Source organism: Falco peregrinus, chromosome 14 (assembly GCF_023634155.1).
Source record: "Falco peregrinus isolate bFalPer1 chromosome 14, bFalPer1.pri, whole genome shotgun sequence".
Taxonomy (NCBI): Eukaryota; Metazoa; Chordata; class Aves; order Falconiformes; family Falconidae; genus Falco; species Falco peregrinus.
The window spans coordinates 13130102-13153013 of NC_073734.1; the positions used below are offsets into that span (position 1 = coordinate 13130102).

At 44.8% G+C, this 22912-nt stretch overlaps 1 protein-coding gene across 3 annotated transcripts in view; it reads left to right on the forward strand.

Moving 5' to 3' along the window:
• Nucleotides 1-22912, forward strand: part of WTIP (WT1 interacting protein) — a 92126-nt gene that overhangs the window by 63451 nt on the left and 5763 nt on the right. Inside the window, exons 3-7 of one of the 3 annotated variants that reach the window (XR_008749770.1) lie at nt 2793-2864; nt 16362-16424; nt 18766-18896; nt 20184-20235; nt 22095-22163. Coding sequence is in view for 2 of the 3 variants with exons in the window: in XM_055818503.1 (XP_055674478.1) it covers nt 2793-2860; nt 16362-16424; nt 18766-18896; nt 20184-20235; nt 22095-22163 (383 nt within the window). In the remaining variant the exon portion in view is untranslated. Of the gene's footprint in view, nt 1-2792; nt 2865-16361; nt 16425-18765; nt 18897-20183; nt 20236-22094; nt 22164-22912 lie in introns of those variants that run through there. The other 2 variants (XM_055818503.1, XM_027784278.2) reach the window with 2 other exon arrangements.

The following is a 22912-nucleotide window of genomic DNA, read 5'->3' on the forward strand; positions in this document are numbered from 1 at the left end:
TCTTGTTTATGATATAATTATTGTACGATCCCCGAATGAAATTCTTCTAAGGTAAAAGGCCTGTCAATCTTATTAATTATTGCTAATAATGGTAATTATCATGTGAGCAAGCTGCTTGCCTGCTTTAAGAGTTTAGGCAAGCCGGTTCCCTAATAGGTGGCTTGGTTTTTTAGCTGTAAAATGGGGAAAATTGTAGTTTTCCTCAGTTTTGAAAGGTGTTGCTCTGCGAGTGCAGTGTAAAACGGAGCTGGTTTTACCACGTCAGCTGTATGGCAGGGGAGGCCAGCTGTCGGTGTTTGGCAGGCGGAGGGGGCTTGCAGAGCGGGGTGTGAGCAGTGAGCAGGGGCTCACATCTGTGCAGTAGCTGAGGTGGGGGCTTGCAGCTTTGCTCTGCTGGGGTGAGGTTAGGTTGTTTCAAGTTGCAGGGCAATCAGCTGCCAAACGCATCTGGTAACATCAGTGCCTTTGAGAGCCAGTCCAAAACACTGGGTTTGCCTTGTTTGCTTTGGGTGGTAGGCTTCCCACTCCTTCCTCCTCTGGGAAAGCTCTGACCCCGTTGGCTTCTGCCGGTGATGCTGGGCTAAGGGAACAACAGGACCAGAACTGGGGGTGTTTCTGTCAACCTTAGCACTGCCAGGCTCTGCACACTGGGATATGAAGCCAGATGTATGGGTCCTCGTGCACCTTCTTGAGCGCCTTGGGAGATGCTGATGGCTCCTGGAATTAAGCCGTTCCTTGGAGTTCAGGTTTTGTTCGTAATTATCTCCTGCTGATGCTAACCACGATGGGTATGTGGTGAGGGTGATGGCCAGTGCTTCTCCACCTGAAATAAACACAGTGGTTCTGCACTGGCGGTGCATATGAGCAAGGTGGGAGCGCTGCATCAGCTCGTTCAAGGCAAGTCCCTGTTCTGGGTGCAGCCACTTTGTTTCCACCATCTAAAGACAAGCTGTTTATCAAGGCTGGGTCTGGCAGAGCTCAACGTGTCCTTTAAGAAGCCATTCTGGCCTCTTCCCTTTTCTTCCCTCCCTTCCATTTACCTTTCCTTTACCTTTCACTGGAGAGGTTTAAAAATGGCTTGGGTAAGCAGGAGGGAAGATCTAGAGATGGTTTGCTCCTGCATCAGTTCAGAGAGACCCTGTGACCCCCTGATTGCAGTCCCAGCCCCATGCCTTGTTTGTGTAACGTGTAGGATGGACCAATTTTACCGAAGACTCTCAGAGGAGATGGGACCAGTCTCAGTGCATTGCCCATGCTATGAGGCTTCTGGTCCCCACCAGAGCTACCAGGCAGCTGGGAAGACAAACAAGAGCTGACTCCACCTACCAGCAGTATGGAGACAGCAGCCCGTGAGATCGACAGCCCAAGAATGTGCACACAAAAGAAGCATTTCCCTCGGCCACGACAGTAAAACCGCCAGACAACCACATGCAGCATGTGATTTCCCAAAAGCATCAGCCCAGATCCCAACTTCTTTGTGCCACACACTGTTTCCCAGGATCAGATCACAGTGGCAACGTGTAAAAGGCACTTTAAAGCACTGAAAATTAATCATATTTTCCTCAATGTTGTTTATGGAAACCGTGGAGAGCACTCCTGCCCCCTCTGTGCCTGGCCAGCTGGCTCAGCTCGCCGGCCCTCAGAGTCAGGCCCTCTGCAAAGATCAGCGGTGTTTATGGTGCAGCTACTCTGCCTCAGTAGGAGGCATCTAAGCTTGTTCTGTGGAATAAAAGCTTCGGCAGTGACCTGGGAGTAGTCATCTGTTGACCTGTAAATACAGAGCCTCTTGCCCTCTTCCTTGCTCTGTGTCTCTACTAACGGCAGCTGGTACGCAGCCCGTAGTAGGCACCATGCCATCCGCTCGCCAAGGCTGCGCACGGCTTGTGAGAGCGCCCACGTCTTGGGAGCTTCGGTCAGCGGGACCCTGACACAGAGGGGAAACACAGCGAGTCAGGATGAGTGCGGTTTCCCTTCTCCCTCTCTGGTTTTACACTGATAAAATGGCGTTGCCTTCAGTGGAGCAGCTCTGGCGTGAGACAGATCTGATCAGCTGTATCTAAAAACTGGTTGGGCTCGAGCATTTTTGAATTCCTCGGTTTAATCCTTTTTGTTGGGACTCTCTGGAGTCTGTTGTGCATTTCTTAGCTGTAAAGGGAGCCATCAGTTAACGTTGATCACAGGCTTTGTCAGTAAGAGTTCTGCAAGTGCTAATGAAATGGCAGATGTTCAAACTTGAAAATGAAATCTCTTGTTTTCAGTGTGATTTTTCTGCCCTTCCCTCTGTCATGTGTGCATTGTACTGCTTTAGTATTGCAGGCTGTGGGTGTAGCTGCTGTGGCATTGATTAATGTATTAATATTTTTAAAGGTGACAGGGACATCCATATGCAGTATCCCTTGTTTGGTCCTTCAGAGACAAACACACCGCTGATGTTGATTGCAGTGGATATATGCCTGCTGTGATTTCACCTGCTAAGAAAACTGTCTCAATTTACAAATGAGCCTTTCTCCCGAGAACAGTAATTTTTGGGTTTAGATTACAAGTTTTCCAGGAACTGGTATCAGCTGGGCTCCACAACCTGCACTTAGAAATCACGTTAGTTGACAAGGAATTGAAGGCAGGATGGAGCCGAGAGCCCAGCCCTCACCCATGTCTCTGGATGGACCCTCCGGGGGGGAGGGGGGCCAGGAAGGCCCTGCAGGTAGCGCAGCGGGGTGTGCTTTTCACTTTGCATCTTGAACATCGGGTTTGGGGACGCAGCACAAAATCCTGATGGTACCCTACTTTAACAGGGAGAAGACTACGAGGAAAAGCATTCTACAACGTCAATGGCAAGGTGTACTGTGAAGAAGACTTCCTAGTAAGTAAGATTTCCGGCATTTTTTTATTGGTTTTAAACCAGATTGTTCTTTTATATTGGCTTGTTTGCTTGGAGAGACCGTTTAGTCATCTGGGGCCTCCTGCCAGTACTGGAATTGGGAAGCATTTACCACTAATTCCATAAAGGCAGGATCAGGCCCTTGGTTTGAAGTGGTGGCTATGAAACCAAGTACGTAACTGTCCATAAGCCATCACAAAGTGTAAATTATGAGAATAAACACTGGAGCTGCTCAAGCCTGGGACTTGAATTGCAGCCACAAAGCCTTGCCTGCCAAGCTAGAGCTCAAAGTCAAACATCTGGGGAATACCAATCATAACAAGAGGGGAGACGTTTTTGACTGGAGCACGTCATCGCTGTGTACAATGTTGCTTTGTTGCAGGCACAGTTTTAATCACTGCTGTGCTCCGAGTGATGTGGAGCTGCATTGTGATTAGCTAAAAACTGTTAGCCACGGAGGAGCAACTAATTTTCTCTCCATACGCACAGAGCTTTTATAAACGCTTTAATAGAGACTGAGTCATGAAAAGAAAAATGAAGCTTGTTGCTGAGCTGTGTTGTTCCAAAAATAAAATATTTGTGCAATTAAGGGTGAGGATTGTGCAGTACACAAGAATGATTTGATAAGTGGCAGACCATTTATAATTAAGATTAAGAGGAAGGCATGGCTGGGAATTGAAATTGGAGAGGAATGATACATTTTAGCTTAGAGAACGATGAGTTGGAGAATCAGTATGTTGAATGTATACCACCTTCATTTACTGAAATACCATTCATTTAGAAGCTTGGGTCTTCAGAATGACTTTCTATTTCTAATGAATATATGGCCATGCTTTTTGCAAAGGAATTATTCAAAGTATATCCCACAACGAAAATGTTACTGGCAGTTCGGAGTGTGCAAATGCATTTCTCATCAATGCAATCCATAAAAATTATGGAAATTCCTAAAATATAAGCCATATTTGCCTTCATGGGTTACACCTTTACTCTCAGCCTACCACAGCTGGAGCCTGTTGAAAAGAGCAAATTGTATTTTGTGCAGAAAATAAGGTTTTTGTTATAATTGAAATGGGTTACTGTTTTGCTTGCATTTTTGAGATATTTTTTTTTTTCTCCCTTGCTTTTTTCAGCTCTCTCTTTCCTGTGTTTCTGCAGAAGCACAGGGAGAGGGAGGAGAGGTGGAGGGGTTCAAACCTTTGAGATTTTTATTTTTAACTGTGTTGGAATGTACTTTCCGCATGATGAAAACCTTTCATCCAGACTTAATCACATGATTGTTGTTATTAGCTTGTAATTTCAGCATAAACATGAGATTTAAAATCTAAAAATTTCAGTCTTTTGGACAACATTCAGTTTTCGAGGGATGAGGGGGAAACCTCTTTAGTTCTTAGACATGTTCTGTAGTAGGCTTCTGACGGGAGATACTTGCAGTGATTTTCCCAAGAAAATGGAAGTTAAGAACCTGATAGGAATAAACTTTCTGCAAGTTAGGGAACTGTTGGGACATTTAAGGCACAGACTTAGAAGCCCAAACGTCCCCCAGGCGTGTCTTAGCAGATTCCCAGTAGCACAGAGGGATGGGAGAGAAGCAGACTGAGGGGCTCACTGCTGTGTTAAAGTCAGCAAAAGAAATCAAATTCTGACATTGTTCCTGCCTATGTTAAGCCAGCTGCTTCTCAGAAAGTGATTCTGTCTTCTCTCAGCTTACCCTGCAAACATCATAGCAAGAATACTAGGAATTGTCTTGTTTCCCTAATAAAATAAAACAACTTTGCCTAATTTAGAGTTCTGTGGACAGGAAAGCTCAAAAGCTTTTCTCAGGAAAAGGCTGAAAAGTAGCAATTAAAAAGGAGATTATTTTGACTACTTCATATTCCCAGATCTTGCTACCCCACTTGGAAACCCCAGTCCTCTCTGTAAAGAGGTGTAAATCTTAGTGCAGCTTCATGTATGGATTCCCTGCTGAGAGTATGGTAGTGGTACGTGAGGGAAGTTAAAGACTTAGGGGTGGGGGATGTTAAAAGAAAAAAAAAATACTGCTTGAGGGTGAATTAGGCTGATCTTGCACTCTGTCCTCTGACCACTACCATGCAAGCTGTGCAGGCCAAGAAGAGAGCGCCAGCAGAGCTACAGGAGCTGCTATGCATTGTAACAGTCTGTGGAGTTGTCCCATAGCCCTGAATCCACAGGTCTTCCACAGAGGTGTGTGTCCTCCCTCTCTGCAAGCCTCTGCTCTGTGCTGTAGCAGCCACTGTGAGTGCATGCTCCTGCCTTCAACCATTCTTGCACTGGGGGACTTGTCTCTTGTCTCATTGCAGCCTCTTTCTGGCCAGTGAATAGCAGTCAGCAGCAGAGCGGATCACGTTCTGGTCTCGTTCTTAGTTAAGAGCGTAAGAAAAAGATTATTTTAATTTGGGGAGGTAAATGGAGGTAGTTTACCTACGTTATAATTGTATTCCTTCTAAGAAAGTCGTGTCTCTCATTGGTGTTCTTGCTCTTCCTTGGCTTTTGTTTGCCTGGGAACTGATCAGGAGAACTAGATGCTCCTGTAGGTTTGGGAGCCTGGTCACAGCTCTGTGGAGTTGCAACCCCATAGCTTGTGACCAGGTTATTTCCAAATATGGCATAAGCGTAGCAGGAATGGGAAAGCAGAGCAGCTTCAGAAAATTTGGGCAGGAGGTACCGTGCTGTCATGCTGGGGTCACTGGTGGAATGCATGTAGTAACAGCTGGAGGGGCCTGTGTGTACGTGGTTAAGCTTGCAACAGCAGGGTGATGTTTCCATCTGTTCCCAGGGACAGATGTGAGGGGTCGATGTTTGGTTGCGCACAGTCCTGCCAAAGCACAGTGGTCTGAATGAGCCCCTCATTTGCCCTCCCAGCAGGAGGCATGCTGATGGGAAGCAGCTGACTTGCAAATATGATGCAGATGGGGAGCAGGGGTAGAGTGGCCTGAAGCCTTCCTGCTACCTGGAGGAGAGCCTGTCACCTTCCCACCCTCAGAAGGCAGTACCGAGGGCTGCAGTTCTTGCAGAGCTCTGTCCGGCCCCACTGCTAGCTCTGTGTATCCCATTAATTCGTTGCAGGTCCTTCCCTGTCACCTGGGGCATCATACTGGGGAAATCCCGCAGGCCAGGCCAGACACAGGGACTGCAGTAAACAGCACACAAACAGCGATGGGCAGAAAAGCTGAACTCGTTCTCGCTGTAAACTAGTCAACGAAGGAAATTTTAGGGAAGAATGGGTATTATTTATGGGTTTCTTCTTCTTGTAACTGTTAGACTTGAAGCATCTATAGATGTCAGTATTTCAGTTCTCCCGCAATACAGCTGGTTTCTGTGACAGAACAGCTCCTACCAGCGCAGTCTCCAGAGCTGTAGTTGATGGCTCATACAAGATACTTGGTTCTTTAACTCCCATTCACTCAAGACAGATCAGCTCTTCTCTCCATCAGAGATGATACATGGAATTCACTGCAGTATTACATATGGTCCTTGAAGCCAAGACCTTGAGAAAAGCCATTATCAGATCCTTATAAATGTTTGGCTCCTGTCTTAAACGCAGGGCTTGCCCTCCTTGGCTAAAGTGCCCCTTTCAAGGTTCAGCACAGCGCTGGTGCCAGCCACTCCAGGGTGTGTCTGTTCCACCCCAGAGGCAGTTGCACTTCAGCACTGAAATGCCGTGTGGCTTCCATTTCTTGAGAGAGCTCAGTTGTCACTTAAAGCATAGTGAGTGCCAGAGAGCTTTGGCTACCAAGTTGTTTCCAAAAGTCGGTCCATAAAATTGTGACACAAGGAGCTGCTAGCATCAAGCATTCAAAATATGGCCCTTTCTTTGAAAAGTGCTTTTGATTCCTGGACGAAAGGTGTTTGAGAAATGTAGATGTTATTCATTATGGGCAATTTCCACTGTGCAGCCATAAAGCTATCCAAAGCACAGATACACCCATCAAAGCCTTTGGCAATAGCTGCAAGGTACATTCTTCTAGCAAATAGTTTTCCCACATGTTTGCTCTTACTGAGGGCACAGATTATCTTTCTCTAAATCAGGCAGCTTATTTTTCTCATTCTTTCCAGGGAAGAAGTGCTAGAAGTTTTTAGACCCACTGGTGGAGTTGTAAACGGGGAAGGGATGCCACATGCCACAGCCATCCTTGTGACAACAGTGCCAGCCTTCTGTGTGTGGGGTTGTGAGTCAGTGGGTAAGGGCTGGTAAACCCTTAGCGCCCGGAGGACATGGCATGCCTGTTCCTTCTTTGTGTACTTTTGTCACCCTCCTGCTTCCAGCCCTGATCGGTGCTTAAACCCAAGCCTTATTGACCAAAGGTAGAAAATGAATCAGATTTTTTTAAAAAAAGTAAAACCTACAGATAATACCATCTCTGCCTAAGCATGGCATAGAGATTGTCTAATCTATGCAGTTTCCAGCAGGAGCACTTCAGTAGCAATCCTGCATGTTACTGAGTGTAAGGAGTAAAAAGAACAAAACCAAACCCCCAAACGTTTCATTGCTTTGCTTTAGCTCCAGGGAAGATCCAGTTACTCTTTTTCATGCGACCTTAAGGTAGCGAGTCCAGCAATATGCAAGTCTTGCCTCAGCCCTGTTAGGATAGTTATTTCATGAAAGGAAATAAAACAAATGACAGTTTAATCCTTCTCTGAAAGCTCTCAGGACACAGATGGCTAACTAGCCATAACAGGGACACTGTTCCTGGTGAAGTGAACAAAAAAAATAAATGCCTTACTGTATAATAAATAATCCCAGTCAGATGTTCTTGTTCCATTTTGTTGATAAATTGCTGCATAATCATGGGTGAAGGAAAAATAGCTCAATAATTTTGTCTTTCCTTTTCAGTGCTTAAATATCATGTAAAGAAATTTAAAAGAAATTACTGTTTTTCTTGGCAAAAAAGACTGTAAAATGTCACCAAAGCAGCCTGAATCTTAGATCTATTATCTCTTTCTTTTCTTTTTTCTTTTTGATAGACTTTTTCTCTGGAGGTAATGAACATTATTGACTGGGGGTCCAGCAGAGGTTAAGAAATGAGAGAATTTCCCTCCAGGGAGGTGTGAGTGAAAATGAACCTCGTGACAGATGTTAGTTACATTGCTTAATGCACTACTGGAAGACACTCAGATGCTCTGGAAATAACCTATTACAGACACCACAAGCTGCAGTGCATAGCATTAAGGTCATCCAAAACTTTCCCTTTTAAGTTTATCTCTTTCACTGTCTTATTTGCCAAATTCAAACATTTAGGCTGAACTTGTTCACGCTGGGTTTTTGCCTCTGCTAACTTTGCTGTCATTAGTTGTTGAAAGTTTCATCTAAAGCTGTTCATCCATTTCAGTAAGTAAGATTGGAGGAAGATCTGTAACTTTGCCCGTAAATCCTTAAAGAGAGAGGCTCTAAAACCTACATTTTGTGCATGCCAGCCATAAAGAGAGGCTTGGTGCGTTGCAAGCCTCCAGGAGGCCTTTGGGCATCCCCTTTCTGCCCTTCCCAGCCCAGAGTGTGGCCAGCCCCTGTGATGGTTGCATGCTGGTGCCTCTGCAGCTCCCTGCCCTGGCCACACGCCCTCCTGCCAGGGAGAGGCAAGGGCTGAGGCTGTGGCAGAAGGAGGGCAAGCAGCCCACAGCCCCAGCAGAGCTGTGCTTTGCAGCCCTGCACGCTGTCTTTCAGGTCTTCTTTCTCCTCTCCATCCAGTTTACTGGGGTTTCTGATCCTTCTCTCCCCTACACCAGTGACTGGTACCTGCTCAGGACACTGTCCTCCTTGCTACAGCTGCAGCCTCTCTGCTCCACAGCTGCCACTGCAAGGCAAAAATTGGCTACAGAGAACATACAGGGCCTCGTCTTACATCCACAACTGTAAAACTCTCTATGAAATTAAAAATGCGAGAGGATCAGGGTGTGCAGAACTGGTAGGGAGGTGACAAATGGCAATGATCAGCTTTCCATGGGGTGAAGGGATGGGGTATCAACAGAGGACTAGCTGGGTGATTGGCAGTTCATGAGAGCTGGTTTGCACCTTCATCTCCCGTAGCACCAAACGCAAGAAGACCCTTACCCTAATTTGGGCCCCTGGACATGGCTGCAATGTGAATATTAATGCTAATGAAGCTATTCTCAGTTTGTGCATATGTTGTTTTCCAAGCCTGGCAGTGTGGGAAATGGCCCATCCCACTTTCTAGGGCCCTAGGAAGGTAGTTTTTATTTAGTGTGACGGAAGCTGGAGTCAGAGGTTTGATTTTCCATCTCAATGAGTATAAACGTTTGGAGATTCCCCTTGGGAGGTGAGCACTGGGACTAGCACATTGGTCAGAGACCCCATTGCTGCTAAGCAGGACTCTCTCAGGAAAAAAAAGACTCAGTTGAGAAGGTAAATGATTGAAGTTGCAGCTTGTGTCCATATCTAATGGGAATCACAGAGCAAACAGAGTTCTAGATAACTGTGCGGATGTTGTTATTTAGGAGACTTGCTATTAAAATGCATACACCAGTCAGAGAACGGACAGACAGGGCTGTTTATTGATGTGTTTAACGCAGTGATGGAATCAAAGTTTGGAAAGGGAATTGCTGCAATACTTCTGATGTACTGAAGTGTAAAGAAGTCTGTGAGCATTCTCAAGGCACTGGTGGCTGTAGGTTGGGACAGGAGGTGCCTACAAGTTCCAGAGGCATCAGGAATGCCGAGCGTTGCTGTGCTTCTAAATACTGTCGCCAAAAACAAAGGCAAACAGATTATAACGTGTTACGGTAATTGGCACATGAGGGAGTGAAGTTCATGTTGTTGCTTGTGTGGGTCTCACTCCAGCCCCTCCCTGCCAAAAAAGTTTGAATACTTTCCTTCCTTAGTTTTTCCTAAGGCTGTAGTATGCCAGTGGTCCTGGTTTTATTTTATAACTAAATCTGGCAGTAATGATGATTATTTGGAGTATTCTGAATTGTATCAAACGTACAGATGAGCTTAACATTTAAATTTCAAAATACCTAGGATAGTCAAATACTGATTGGCCTCTGCACTTTGGACTTGAATGTGAACCAGCATGAAGAGTGTGCAGAGCTGGCAGTTTGGGTTCACCTCTCGTGGCAACGCAACACTGTAGTGCTGCACCCTGTATCAAGAAGTTACAAGTCCATTGAAGCTGGTGGCAGAAGCCCCATTGACTTCAGGGGCATCTGGATTTTCTCCCTGGAATTTTCCCAGAGGACACATTTTTAAAGCTAGGGGCCATGTAAAAATTTGGTGGCAAGGCTGAGAAACTAAGGGTGAATGTTGCAAATACTGCAGGACATGGCAAACTGCAGGTCAGCTAAGTGAAGAAAATTGGTGTTTTGAAACAGGAGAGCAACTGGAGTCCATAAAAGTCTCTCAGGTTTATAAAAGAGCAAAACTCAGGCAGTACCTAGGCCCAGGTGATAATGTGATGAAATGTCAATGTGTGAATAAGGTCTGTATTCACTAAGAAGATGCCTAGTGTTCCCTGAACCGGGTTATGGATTGTTAAGTGGGCCACAGGCGTCACTCTCTGGGCCGTGACAAAATAGACAAGGAGAGACAAGGATGGTTTTTTTTTCTGAGATGGATCACTGTGGACTAGCTTTTGCAACTGTCCCGTACTTCACATTTGCTAGTGGAATGTTTTGAAGAGCGTGTTACAAAGTCCAGTTGGTTTCACACCAGGTAGTCACTCCCCTATTTCCTCCTGAGATGGTGATCCGAAATGTCAGATTGTCCCATTTTTCTTCTTATTACATTGAAAAGTAAATTACAATAACTGAAGCACACTTAAAAGAACTAGAGCTCTTTCTAATTATGTGTAACTCCTGCCAAACACTTGTAAGCAGAAAGCATTAATTTTTTTCTATGGGAGAGTTAGAAAAAAAACATGTGAGAAAGTGGTGTGTTTCCACTTCTCTAGTAAATGTTGGTATTAGTTGCTGTTATGTTTTGAATTGAAATTTTTCAACAACGGTTCTGTATAAAATCCAGATTTACTTTTTTTCCAGGAGGGTACATTCTAACGTAGATGGTTTCTTTTGCAGTGTACATAATAGGTAGTAGCAGTGGCAATAAATAACCCACAGCAAGAGTATAGTGCTCTGCGATACGAAGTGCTGTACAGTGTGAATCAAGTTAATCGATTTTTGGGCTGTGCGATATGATGCAGAGTTAAAGTTGTTGCTTCAGGATTTTTTCTTGATCATTGTCACTGCAAAGCTTCCACAGGAGTTTAAGGAAGATCTACTTAAGAAAATCATTATTGCCTCTTAATTAATCAGACGGAAAGCAGCCTTGGTGAGTGCTTGCACATGGGTCTCTGTAGGCTCTCTAGGAAGCAAGTGGCTATTCCCAAGAGGCTATAAAATGCCTGACTGTTACGGCCAAGTTAGCTACCAGCAGAATTCCTGATTTTTGGCAGAATTTTGTGTGTGGCCAGACCAACTGTTACCTCTGTGCAGAACATGAAGTCCCTCCTGGCCCTACCCATCTCCTTCAAACTTAACAAAGCGGAAACACAGAAGCAAGGAGATAGCTGCTGTGGTAGTGCTTCCTCACTGGCAGCAAGAGGGGGTGAAGCAACAGGCTATATGAAAGGGTTTCAGTGGGATGAAGAGTAAAGTTCTGGACTGTTTTCCTTTGGTTTAATCTCTGCCACCTGCCACAAGGCTCCCGTATCTTTGAGCCAGGGAAGGCCCCATTTTGTTCAGTTCAGTTTAATCGCTGCATTTAAATATGTGTGTAAAAAACCCAACAATAACAAAACCCCATCTGCATGAAACCAAATTTGATATTTTCTCCCTCTCTTAATGTGATCCCATGAATTTCTTGCATTGTTGTGTCCCATGTACTAAGGGTCCCATGCAGAGAGCAAACAATAAAGCAGTGAGAAGACAGATGCTCTGCTAATGGGAAACCAAGGAGAAGAGAGTCTGTGAGGGATTACAGGCGGCCTGGGGTTGGAATACATTATTAGCATAGCACCCAATTCAGAAATTAGTTTTCAGAATTAAATGCCTGAAGCATTTTGGCAAAAACTCCTGATCATCTTCTCAAAAGCTCTTAAAACATAAAAGGGTAGGAATCTCAAGTCTAGGCTGAGCAATCGCATTCAGTGACTTTGCAGTGCTGTGACAGTGAATTGTAGTTTTTACAGCTTCATACCATTACCGGGGCAGCAGCTGCCACACCTACTGAAATGTAACCCACTCGATCTGCTTGCACAAACCTTCAGCAGGTTTTGAACATCCTCATCAAAGAAGAAAGTGGGCCTGAATGAGATTCCAGGGTCTGTTTCCAGGAGGAAGGTTTTGTTTTGTTGAGTGCATAACAGCAGGGAAGTACATCAGCCTCTCCTTGGGCACGGTTAGGCATGCGAAGGAGAAGCAGCGACTTGTCTTTTCAAAGATCTGACGTTGCCTAAGGTTGAAACTTTGGGTCCTGAAGCCTTTTTCAGGCATGCTGTTTTCTGAATGTTTTTGCTTTCGAAAATCACGGCGAGAAGAACATCAAACTTTAAAAGACCCTGGGTAGACAACCAAGATTGGTTACAGGACTGAGGGCAGGCAGGAGAAATTGTTTCTCATAGTACTTGGTGGGATTATCCTCCATGCATAATTGTTCATTATATGCTCAAAATTCATTGTTAATTTCTTTTGGATATATTGCACATTAGACAGAAGAGTTATAAACCCCAAGATTATCACAGGAGGACACTAACAGGCCTAAATATTCAGGACAGAAGGGGACTTGTTTTCCTCTTACATTGAAACAAAGACTCTTGGACAGAATCATTAGAGATCTTTTTGCCTGTTTGATAATCAAAGTATACTGGACAGCAAACAAAAGAATAATTCAGCCAGCCAAGTCTTCTACTTTATTTTTACTCTTCTATTCTAACATAATTAACATATTTCTCAAGGTTTATTTCGCTTCCCAGAGTCTTATATTATGTAAGTATCATTGGGGAGCTTGATTACAATGTCTTGATTCATGCACATGAAGTGAGATTTTATTATCCTGGAAGAGAAGTCAAGGACAAGGTAAATATGGGAGAAAACAGTAGGGTCCAAAATAAGAAATCAGGAAAAATAATATGCCAGCTTTTCAATATGTGCTTGTTTTCTTTGCATCCCTGTAACTGGCATCTTATTTCTAAGTCACAGAAGTGAGAGCGAAGGGTAACACTTCATTTTCAGCTTTGAATTTCAGAACTGTTCATTTTATAACAACTTCTTTCAGTGTTTTTATATATGCTTTATGACCATCTATAATGAATATTTGGGAAAGTTCAAAATCACGCTTCTTACTTGTCCTAGGTACAGACTGTCTGTAGACTTCTGAATGTTTCTGTCTAGTTTGAGATTAGTCTGTATTTACATCATCTTACTGGTCTGCCAACATTTTTTTTTTTTTAATGGCACATATGAAACCCTTAGAGTGAGGCTAGAATTGAGCTGAGTACTGCTTGCATCACGAATGAAACTGTATGTATAAAATACTGTGTGTACAGGAGGCATAGCTGTGATTTGGCTTCTCTGCTAGGGTCTTGCTTATCATCCTGTATTACTTCACTGTTTCTCCTCAGTCTGTTTTTCACGTCTTCATGTTGTGAGGGAGGACTGGTGTGCACAAAAGCTCTTTTCCCCCCTCCAGCTATGGTTAGCCATAAAAGAGGCTACAAGTCTGCAGAGCGTAACCTCCCCTTCTCTTGTGGTTACCTAGTTCACAAGCTGTGGGGGACCAGTGCTGCTTCCACCCAGCCATGCTGGGAACCCACCATCAGGGAGGCTCTTAGGTGTGCTGAGAGATAAAAAAGAGGCCATTCTGCCTTGTCTGGCAGTCTGGAGCAAGTCACAACTTCTCTCTCATTGCATACACAAGATTTGTGAAGGTTAGTAATAATAAAGTGCTTCAAAGACAGAGGTTGCCAATTAGTATTTTAAGCCTAAGTTTGTAAGTCCTGCTTCTAAGATTGAAAACTTAGCACATCAGGCCTGTTTGAACTCTCCAAGTTAAGAACAAACACTGCAAAGCAGAAGTTGACAGGTAAGCTACAAAAATGTAGAGAAAATCATTTATTGTTTACCTTTAAACAGCAGTGTCCACAGTAATACCATCATGTAGAAAACAGTGCTGCTGGCATATGAGGCTGTTAGTCTTTTCCAGTCCAAACAGATCTGAAGCACAAACAGCTGAATCCAAAATCCTGTTCTCACTGAATCAGGTCTCTGGTTTGTCTGGGATCGATACTGTGATCAGAAAAGAGTGTGGTGGTAAAGGAGAGCTCCCTGAACCCGTGAAATATTTTATCACTGCTATTAGACTTCACTGATATTTTGCAAAGTTGTCTTAATTGGGTAATCCAGTTCTGGATCTGTTTGACAAATAACAATTCTCTTATTAAAAACAAATCATGGTTTTAATTTAATAGGGTTAGTCATATAGTGATTTTGTGTCAGCAAAACCTTTCTTTCTGACAGTGTAATTTATGATAATCTGGTTAGCAATAAATGACATTAATCTGTCCACTATGCCATTCTGTTCCTAGGAAATAATGTTCCCTCTTAATCAATAGCTGAGTAAATGCTCCTTTGCATTCCTTATCAAATGACAGCCAGATGGTACTGGTAAATTCATTCCAGCAGGATTTTAGAATTAGCTGGGGTTGTACCATTGTTAATCCTCTGCCGTCTGCACCACTAGGACCTACCCACCTGTTTCCAGTAACCCTCAAGTTTGCAACCTTAGGAAATAGTCTAGCCAGATGGTTACTCAGATACGGTGCAGCCAAGAAGCATCCAAAGCTTTAAGGCCCTTTTCCTGCATCAGTAATAAGAAGAAAAAAACCCAAAACCCAGTATCCTGCAGAAATAGCCAGCTAGGACTGCCCACCTCTGTATTTGCTCCTCAACACACTGGTCTCTTTTGATGAAGTTTCAAAGTTTCTTAAGATTGTATGAGCTGTGTTCCTTAGTGCGTAGTAAATTTGGAGCCGTAGCAGCTGCCATACCATCATTTACTGACTTTCTGGGCCTGTCAAAGTGTCTGCAAGACCTTTTCCTTCATTAATCACTTTGTTGCATAGCAACAATAATTTTGTCTCCAACCTATTGATCTGAAATAACATGTAATCCCCTCACACCAATAAAAAAGAAAACATATGGCAGCTCTAGGCTGGGAACTGCTGGCTTTTGAAGTGAGGGACAGTTAATCCCTACTAAATCAAGGGGGAGAATGGAGGAAGCCATAAGCTCGATTGGGCTGAGGCTGTGTTAAGATGCCTGAGCCAGTTAACTTGTGTGCTGGGAGAAGAGTCCGGTTCACACTCATCCTCCCCATTCCCTGTCTTTTATCTTGTGCAGCTAAAGTACATTTCAGGTGAGCTTTGCTACAACCTTGATTGCAGAAATAAGCATCACTGTGCAATACCTTACAAACAATTGGGCACCCCTTCCCCCTGGCAGGAAAGAGTGCACACGCAGCGCTTCACTTCTGTGGGACGGCGAGTGGGTGAGGGTGAAGTTCAGCCACTGCAAATACCAGTTTCAGAATGACATGGCTGGAGTTCTTCAGGCAGGTGCCCCTTGCCTGTAGGGTGGTTGGTTGGGAGGTCAGTCGTCTGGCCTGATAACCTTGTGTGTTTTGGGTACCTCTAAACGCAGGGCTAAAGACAGACTTTGGCATCTGAAACAGAACCTGCTTTGGGGACTCAAGCACAAAGTTAAGGTCAAAAACACTCGGCCAGGGAACACAGAGCTTTGGTCCCGAGTGGGCAAGGTCCCTTCCTGCTGCCATGCCCCCGGCACCGAACCCAAGGGCTCTGCCACCGAGCCTGCCCAGCCTTCCTGTTTCCCACTGCGGACTGGAGCATGGGCCGATGGCTGGGGTGTGTATCACCTTTCTGAGGTACCTCGCTGGTGCCGACATGTGCAGGGAGCCCAAGCGCCTGTGCCTGGACTTCTAGATTCTTCCCTGGATAGAAAGCCTGGTATCTATGAGGCAGCTAAATCCTCCTTGGGCCTGTCTTTATTTTTCTAGCCTGCATATAGCACTGAGTGAAACATGGGTCCAAAAGCTGAGGTCAGTGAGCATCTGGTCACTAATTTGAGCAGGAGTGGGGCGGTAAGTCCTATGCTACTTACTTCCCCAACAGCAACAACCAAAAGAGTGAATTCAAACTAATTCCAGCACACAAAATGCAAACTTGCCAAATGGCCTTCAAAAATAAAAACCGAACTTAAAATAATTGTTAAATTGGAAATCTCATGGAAATCTTGTGGTGGATCAAAAGGCCAAGCTGGTATCTGAGCGTGCTGTGAGAGCAGAGCTGCTGAATCACTGTCTCCCAAACCTATTGTATAGTTTGCTATCATATACAGCACAGGCTGGAAAATAGCGCAGCGTTCACTTAGAAGGTGTTTCTGCAGCTAGAGAGAGGAGTGGCTACTAATAATCCTTTCTTTTCTGTCATTTGAACAGTATTCAGGTTTTCAGCAGACAGCGGACAAGTGCTTTGTTTGTGGACACCTCATAATGGAAATGGTAAGAGACCTAAATTCCTAACCACGGGATAGCTTGCTTTTCACAGACTTTGGGCAGCGCACTGTGAGACATTGTGCTTCTTCCCTGGTCAGACTATCGTGTCTTGACTGCTGTTAATGTAATTTTTGAAAATGTGGCATACAGTAAGTTGGGCTTCTTTTCTACCTGAGATCATGGGAGGCTGTTGTTCTGCCACATGCCAGTTAAAAAAAAAAAAAATCGAATAGAATTTTAATACTAAAAGAGGGAAAATACAGCTTTGTATGAGAACATGGTAAAGGAAAACAGATGGTGTGCTCTGTAAGATAGTAGAATAGCAAGAGCTCTGTCAAGTGGATGGAATCTGGGCTAGAGAGGAGAGGGACGTTATCAATAGTCCTGAGGTTTGTTGCCTGCTCTGTGACTTGCTTGCCTTCTGCCACTTGCTCCGTGTCAGTTAAAATGCATTATTGCCACTGGGGTTTGTAGGGAGCCACTAGTCCGTTAATTTTGTAATAAAAAAAAGCAAAGGGGTGTGGATTGGGCCAGATACTGCTGGCATCATTTCAGTGGGAATTTAGTCTGTTCATCCTAAGCAGAAGCTACCAAACAAAATGAAGTGGCTTGCACGTTGAAAAATTGCAGATCATGTAGGACATCCATTTGTTTTCCTTTTGCTTTAAAATGTATATGAACCTCAGTATGCCTAATAGGAGTAGCTACTGCATTGCAAACACGGAGGTTCAGTAGGAGCCGGAAGGGAGACTTCACTAATGAGGATTCTGGCTCATATCCTGGCACCACTGGTTGGACAAGGATATTGTTCGTTTTAGCCCAAGAGCAAATTTCTAGAGTTGTGTCATGCTGGGAGGGGGAGGGGTATCCTAACTTGCATGCTTTGAGCTGGCCCTTAATTGCAGAATCCCAGGCAAGAGTCCGTAATATCTTGTCGGTGGAGCTCAGTAGGTGGAAGCTTGGCAGGTGTTTGTCTGCCTTTCTCCCATCAGCAAGTGAGCTCTGACAAAAGGAAACGGCTCTGGGAGCTCCAGGAATTAAGCAGTCTTATTTGGCTAATTCCTTCGTGTTCCTCCCTGGGAGTGCGCGCACAACAAACGTGCCTGCGTGGCAGCGGTGCCCACATGCCGCTGAGGAACAGGGAGCTGCAGCCCCGCCAGCCCGTGCGCCGCTGAAGCTGTTCCAGGCTGAAAGTGCAGGTGAATTGGGAGTTACTCCGTGCGGAGGGGTGACTGTGCCACCGTGCCAGGCCGACAGCGTCATGTAGCTGCCTAGACAGCAACATGTGCACAGGGACAGGTTGTTTCTGGCTGGGAACAGGTTTGCAAACCAAATGGATTCTGATGGTACTCACTGAACGGAGAGCTATAGGGCTTCATTAGAGGGGGGAAAAAAGGTTAAATTAAATTGACTTCATGCATTTTTGCTATGCTCCACTTCTTATTTCCTGTTTATTCATAGAATTATCTACAGGGCCATGAGAGCTTGGCCTGTGGACTTTTCTAATCTCCAGCTTAACAGCTCCAAGCTGAGCACTGCTGCTAGCAGATACTTTCTGAAATTGCCTTCCAAAGGTGGTACTTCCACCTGAAATGTATGCAGCTGGTGTTAGAACCTGTTGAGAGCCGCCTGAAGATGACACTGTCTCTCACTCTTCCCAGAGGCTTGTTCAGGGGCTTGGTGCTTTGGAGGGGATCTGTTCTGCAGTAGTGTAGCTAAGACTGCGTCAGGCCTTCCCTTAAACCCTTCTAAATGGAATAGGGAAGATGAGCATGGGAAAAACCTGGCAAGATGGCTGGATCTATATCCAAACACGTGGATACAGATGGAATTTTAACAGAAACTGATGGGCTGCTGTGACTGAGTGATAACCAGTCAGTTACTATGGTGAATTAGGATCCTTGATTAATAAAGGGACACCTGATTTTTTGCTTGTTTTGTTTTTGGGTTTTTTTTAAGTTTGAGTAATGACTGGTTTGGATTCTGTCTGTCACAGCCTGTTAAGTTTTGTGAATTAACACAGTGTCCCAGTAACTTGGATTTGGCTGCAGCAGATTTTCCAAGAAGTGGTCTCTGAAGCCGCTTTTAATTTCTGTTGCCAGTATTGGCTGTGCAGAGCTCAGTGATGGGCGTTAGCCTGATTTTCACAGTTCTCTCTCTTCAGTGCGAGCCTACTGCAACCCACTGAAATAAGCAAGTTGACTGTTTTAAAAAGTCCCTTCCTTGCTGACAGATCTGCAGAGTGGTAATGTCATCCTGAAGTGCTTTTCTCACTGCCATTATTAAGAATCAGCCACAGCAGTATACGTAATCATGCATCCACTTATTTTGCTGTTTCCCTCTTAAGATCTTACAGGCCCTCGGAAAGTCATACCATCCTGGCTGCTTCCGCTGTGTGGTGTGTAACGAGTGTTTGGATGGAGTCCCCTTCACTGTAGATGTGGAGAACAATATTTACTGTGTCAAAGACTACCATACGTAAGTACGCAAATCCATTACATGCTTGGAAAAATTATAGTAGTTAAATTACTGGTATAGTTATAAGCCTCTGTAGTAGATTAAAAAAAAAGGTCATTCCTGTTTGCTCAGATGTCCCTCAAGTGCTGCTCTCACGTTGTATTTGTAGAGTATTTTAAAGTTATATTAGAGGTTGCTTCATGGGCCCAGTGTGTGCATACAGTGGCCAAGTGAGGTTGAAAATCAAGTTGTATTTCCCTGGTAGCTGTTTCTCTACTTCTTTCAGGACTTCCAACACTAATTAGATCAGGCTAATTCTGCAAGTGGTGGTAGGTTCTGCTGGCTAAGAGTCAAGGTCACGGGTCCTCAAACTATGGCCCACGGGCCAGATATGGCCCCCTAGAATCCTTAGTCTGGCCCCTGGTATTTACAGAACCCCCCCGCCCCACCCCCACCCCGCTGGGGGTTGCAGGGGGAAACCAAGCAGCCGCAGATGACCTCCTGCCACTTCATCCGCGCGCCGGCCCCCTGTTTAAAAAGTCTGAGGAGCCCTGGTCAAGGTTCTAGTAGTGCATGACACTGGTGAATGTAAGTTAGGTTAACCTAGACTGTACAGTAGACATGTAATTAGCAACTAGTGTTAAAATGATTTTAGACTCACCTGACCAAAAGTTTTGTGGTTTAAGTGATTGCTTTTGGACTCTGTTCTTCTCCTGCTCAAAAGCTATGTGAATGCTCTTAGCTGCAGTCAACCTATAGCTCTGCTTACGTAGCCAGAGTAAATCACTCTGAACTCAACCCTATTGGTAGCAAGTTGTTCATGTTCCAAGGAGAGAGTGACTGTTTGCCCAGTGATTGTCATAAAATATAGCTGTCGATAATAAGACCACTTGATGTATTTGGTTGAAGTAGATCCTAGCCATGATCAGCCCCTCTCCTGTTCAGTGTGATGATGTCTTCCTGATGTCAGGTAGTGACAGCCCCCAAGTCAGGAGCTGCTTTGCAGTCAGTCTCTGGAAGAATTTGAGTGACATTATGGGTAAAGGAAAGTAAGAGAAAGGGCATTATGTGGGAAGAGGGCTGGTTTCGCTATGCCTAGAGGTTAGGAAGACCTAACCAATAAAGCTGGGGTAGATCAGCGTCTTGTAAATCTCCTTTTCCCTGAATATCATCAAATATTTAAGAGGTGTTTCAAATCCTGTGGATCTACATTTTGCTAAAAACAAGGCGTGGTTAGAATAACTATTTTTGTTCTACTTTTTGAAGAAGCTTTAAATGTGTTTTGAACACTTTCTTCTTGCACCCTAGGGTTTTTGCACCAAAATGCGCTTCCTGTAACCAGCCGATCCTACCAGCACAGGTACATGTTAACGTGCACTGACTCTTTAGAGATTACAGCTGTTGGCATGTGAACACTTTATTATATAAACACATTAGATGCTTTTCTTCCTTCTTCCAGAATCTATACTATGTCAGATACTAAATTACAGTTCAGCAGTAATGTCGCTCCCAAACATTCCCAGAGGTTGTAATAGTCATACTACTATTATGCAGCATAGTACTTTGTATCTTTAGGGTGCTTTCCAGGTCTTAATTATGCTGTTATAAATCTCATTTAATTGAAAGTCCTGACTGGGGCTCCAAGAACAACCCAAGAAGCCAAGCCCTGTTTATTTTTAGAATCTCCCATTAGCTCAAGTAGCAATTTTCCTTGTCTGCTACATTTGCATTTCTGATGTGGATCTGTTAAGATGCCCAGACTTCAAAAGACATCTGAGGGCTACCCTGACCTGCGAGAAGGCCACACAGTCTGTCATCCTGGGCTGGCAATGTAATGGAAGTGCTTAAAGGGATGGAAAAGGCAGCAGAAAAGTTGGCTGCAAGCGAGGCCAGGTGGATGTCTTGCTTGCAGTCTCAGCCTGTTCTGACTATATAGGTAGCACTATAAGACTTCTGCATTAAGACATCCCTTTTCTGGCAGCCCGCAGTGGTGCTTCCTCATACCCTGATGGGTGCAGGACCCTGGTGAGTTTCCTTTGCTGAGGTCACTGATGAGCTCAGTTGTAAGCAAGGGCCTCAGTGCCTCCCTCCTTTTCCTATTGTCATACTGATAAGAGCCAGAGCTTGCATCCTCTAAGCTGCTGCACCCCAGAAAAGAAAAGCCTGTAGCTAGAGCCTCTCAGCATGCCTGCTTCTATCACCCTGCACATTACCCTCATTTGTCATTACTATTTCTGTTAAATGGCCAGGTCTCACATAATCGAAAACCTTATAAAGGCTGAGCCAGAACTGCTTGTCCTGCTGATGCAATGTGAGGAGAAAACCCCTCTGTAAATTTCCCTGGATTTGTGTCTTACAAAGAAGAAGAAAAAAAAAAAAAAAAGCAGTCCTACTGCTGACTCATCTGATGGCTAGCAGGAGAGACTCCATGTTCTTTCCCATGGAGGTTTCTTAAGTTAGTTCAGGTCTAGCAGTGCAGGTACTAACTTGCTTCTCTCAGACATAGCGTACGTCATATCTGATGCTCTAACCACACCTGGAACTGGAAACAATGTAAGACAACAAATCCAATGAGCTCTGTCCTCAGAGGCTTCAGAGTGGATCAGGGGAAGAGCCTGTGAGGTTACAAGAAGGGTATGGGCTGCTCTGCAGGGCCTGGGGCTCAGCCAGGAGTTACACAACTCCACTGCATCCACCCTCACGCTGAGGTTTTGGGCTGTGCACAGGATTACCTGCTGGATTGGTATGTAAATCCCTATGGGCTACATACAGGGACACATGCATGTGCAAAATGGCTGTGCAGCAGATGGTTTGAGAGGAATGCAAGTCCTGGAAAACTCAGGCCAGGAAGTCTACAAGGAAAAGTTACCCAGTCAGCAGGTCGGTTTTTGGCTGGTAATATGTTCACATCCTGGGTGCCCGTGGAAAATTACTTGATTTCAAGACTAATTAGTCCCTTGAGGAAGACGTTGTTGGCTACCGTTCCCAAATGACCTCTACAGCTTAGATACGCCAGACAGCCACGCTGCTGCTAAACAGCAGAGCCAGTGGTGCAGCGCTGTGGACAAGGCCCTCCGCCACCACAGAGGTCTGCTCTGTGGAGGAAGAGGGGATCCTCCAGGGGAACAGCTCTGCAAAGTGATAATTTGGGCACTGAAAGAAGATTGAGAAACCACCACCTACAAGCGCACTCTTACCTTCACTCTGCTTCCGTAACAGGGCTCCGAGGAGACCATTCGGGTGGTATCAATGGACAAAGACTACCACGTGGAGTGCTATCACTGTGAGGTAAGCACCAGGTGCCTCCGCTGGCCCGACTCACACCCCAGGGTGCACTTGCTACCTCTTGCACATCTGGGCAGGTAGGGCTCTGCCCCATGGCTCCTGGAAGGATGCAAAGGGATGAGTGTTAGCTGGGCTGCAAGTGGTGCTGCCCTCTCCAGTACCAAATTATTTCTCTTTTTTCCCTCCAGTATATTAACTTCAAAAGGTGGCTTTGGTCGAGGAGACCTGCCTGTGCAGGGAAGGACCCTCACTCCTACACTGGAAGGCTTTTTCTAGGGGACCTGTGTTTTTTCCATGCTAAATGAATATTGATTCTTTACTAGAAAAGAGACAGGGATACCATTGACTTTCTGTCACTTTTGGGGGATTAGTTTCTTTTTGTGCAGAACTTTAAATGTTTCTTGAAACAGAGCAAGTTGTGGGATTAGTGCTCTTGCTTCAGAGAAGAGAGCTGTGTTCAGTCCTAGCTCTGCATCCAGCAACATGAGGGAAACAAACTCTTTAATTTGGGACCAACCAAAAAATTCCCTTTTACTGTAAGTTTAGGTGCTCTTGATACGAAAATGCATATCTGCCCAGATCCTAACTGTGCTACCTGACTGTCAGCGCTAGAGGTAGAAATGCAGCAATACTATCTTCTGTGCATTTTTGCACGAAAAGGTTTTATGAAGAGGCTGCCAACTGAGGGAGAAAATAACAAATTTCAGGGCATCTTGAAACATACACGTACCTAAATGTAAGGAAGACCGCAT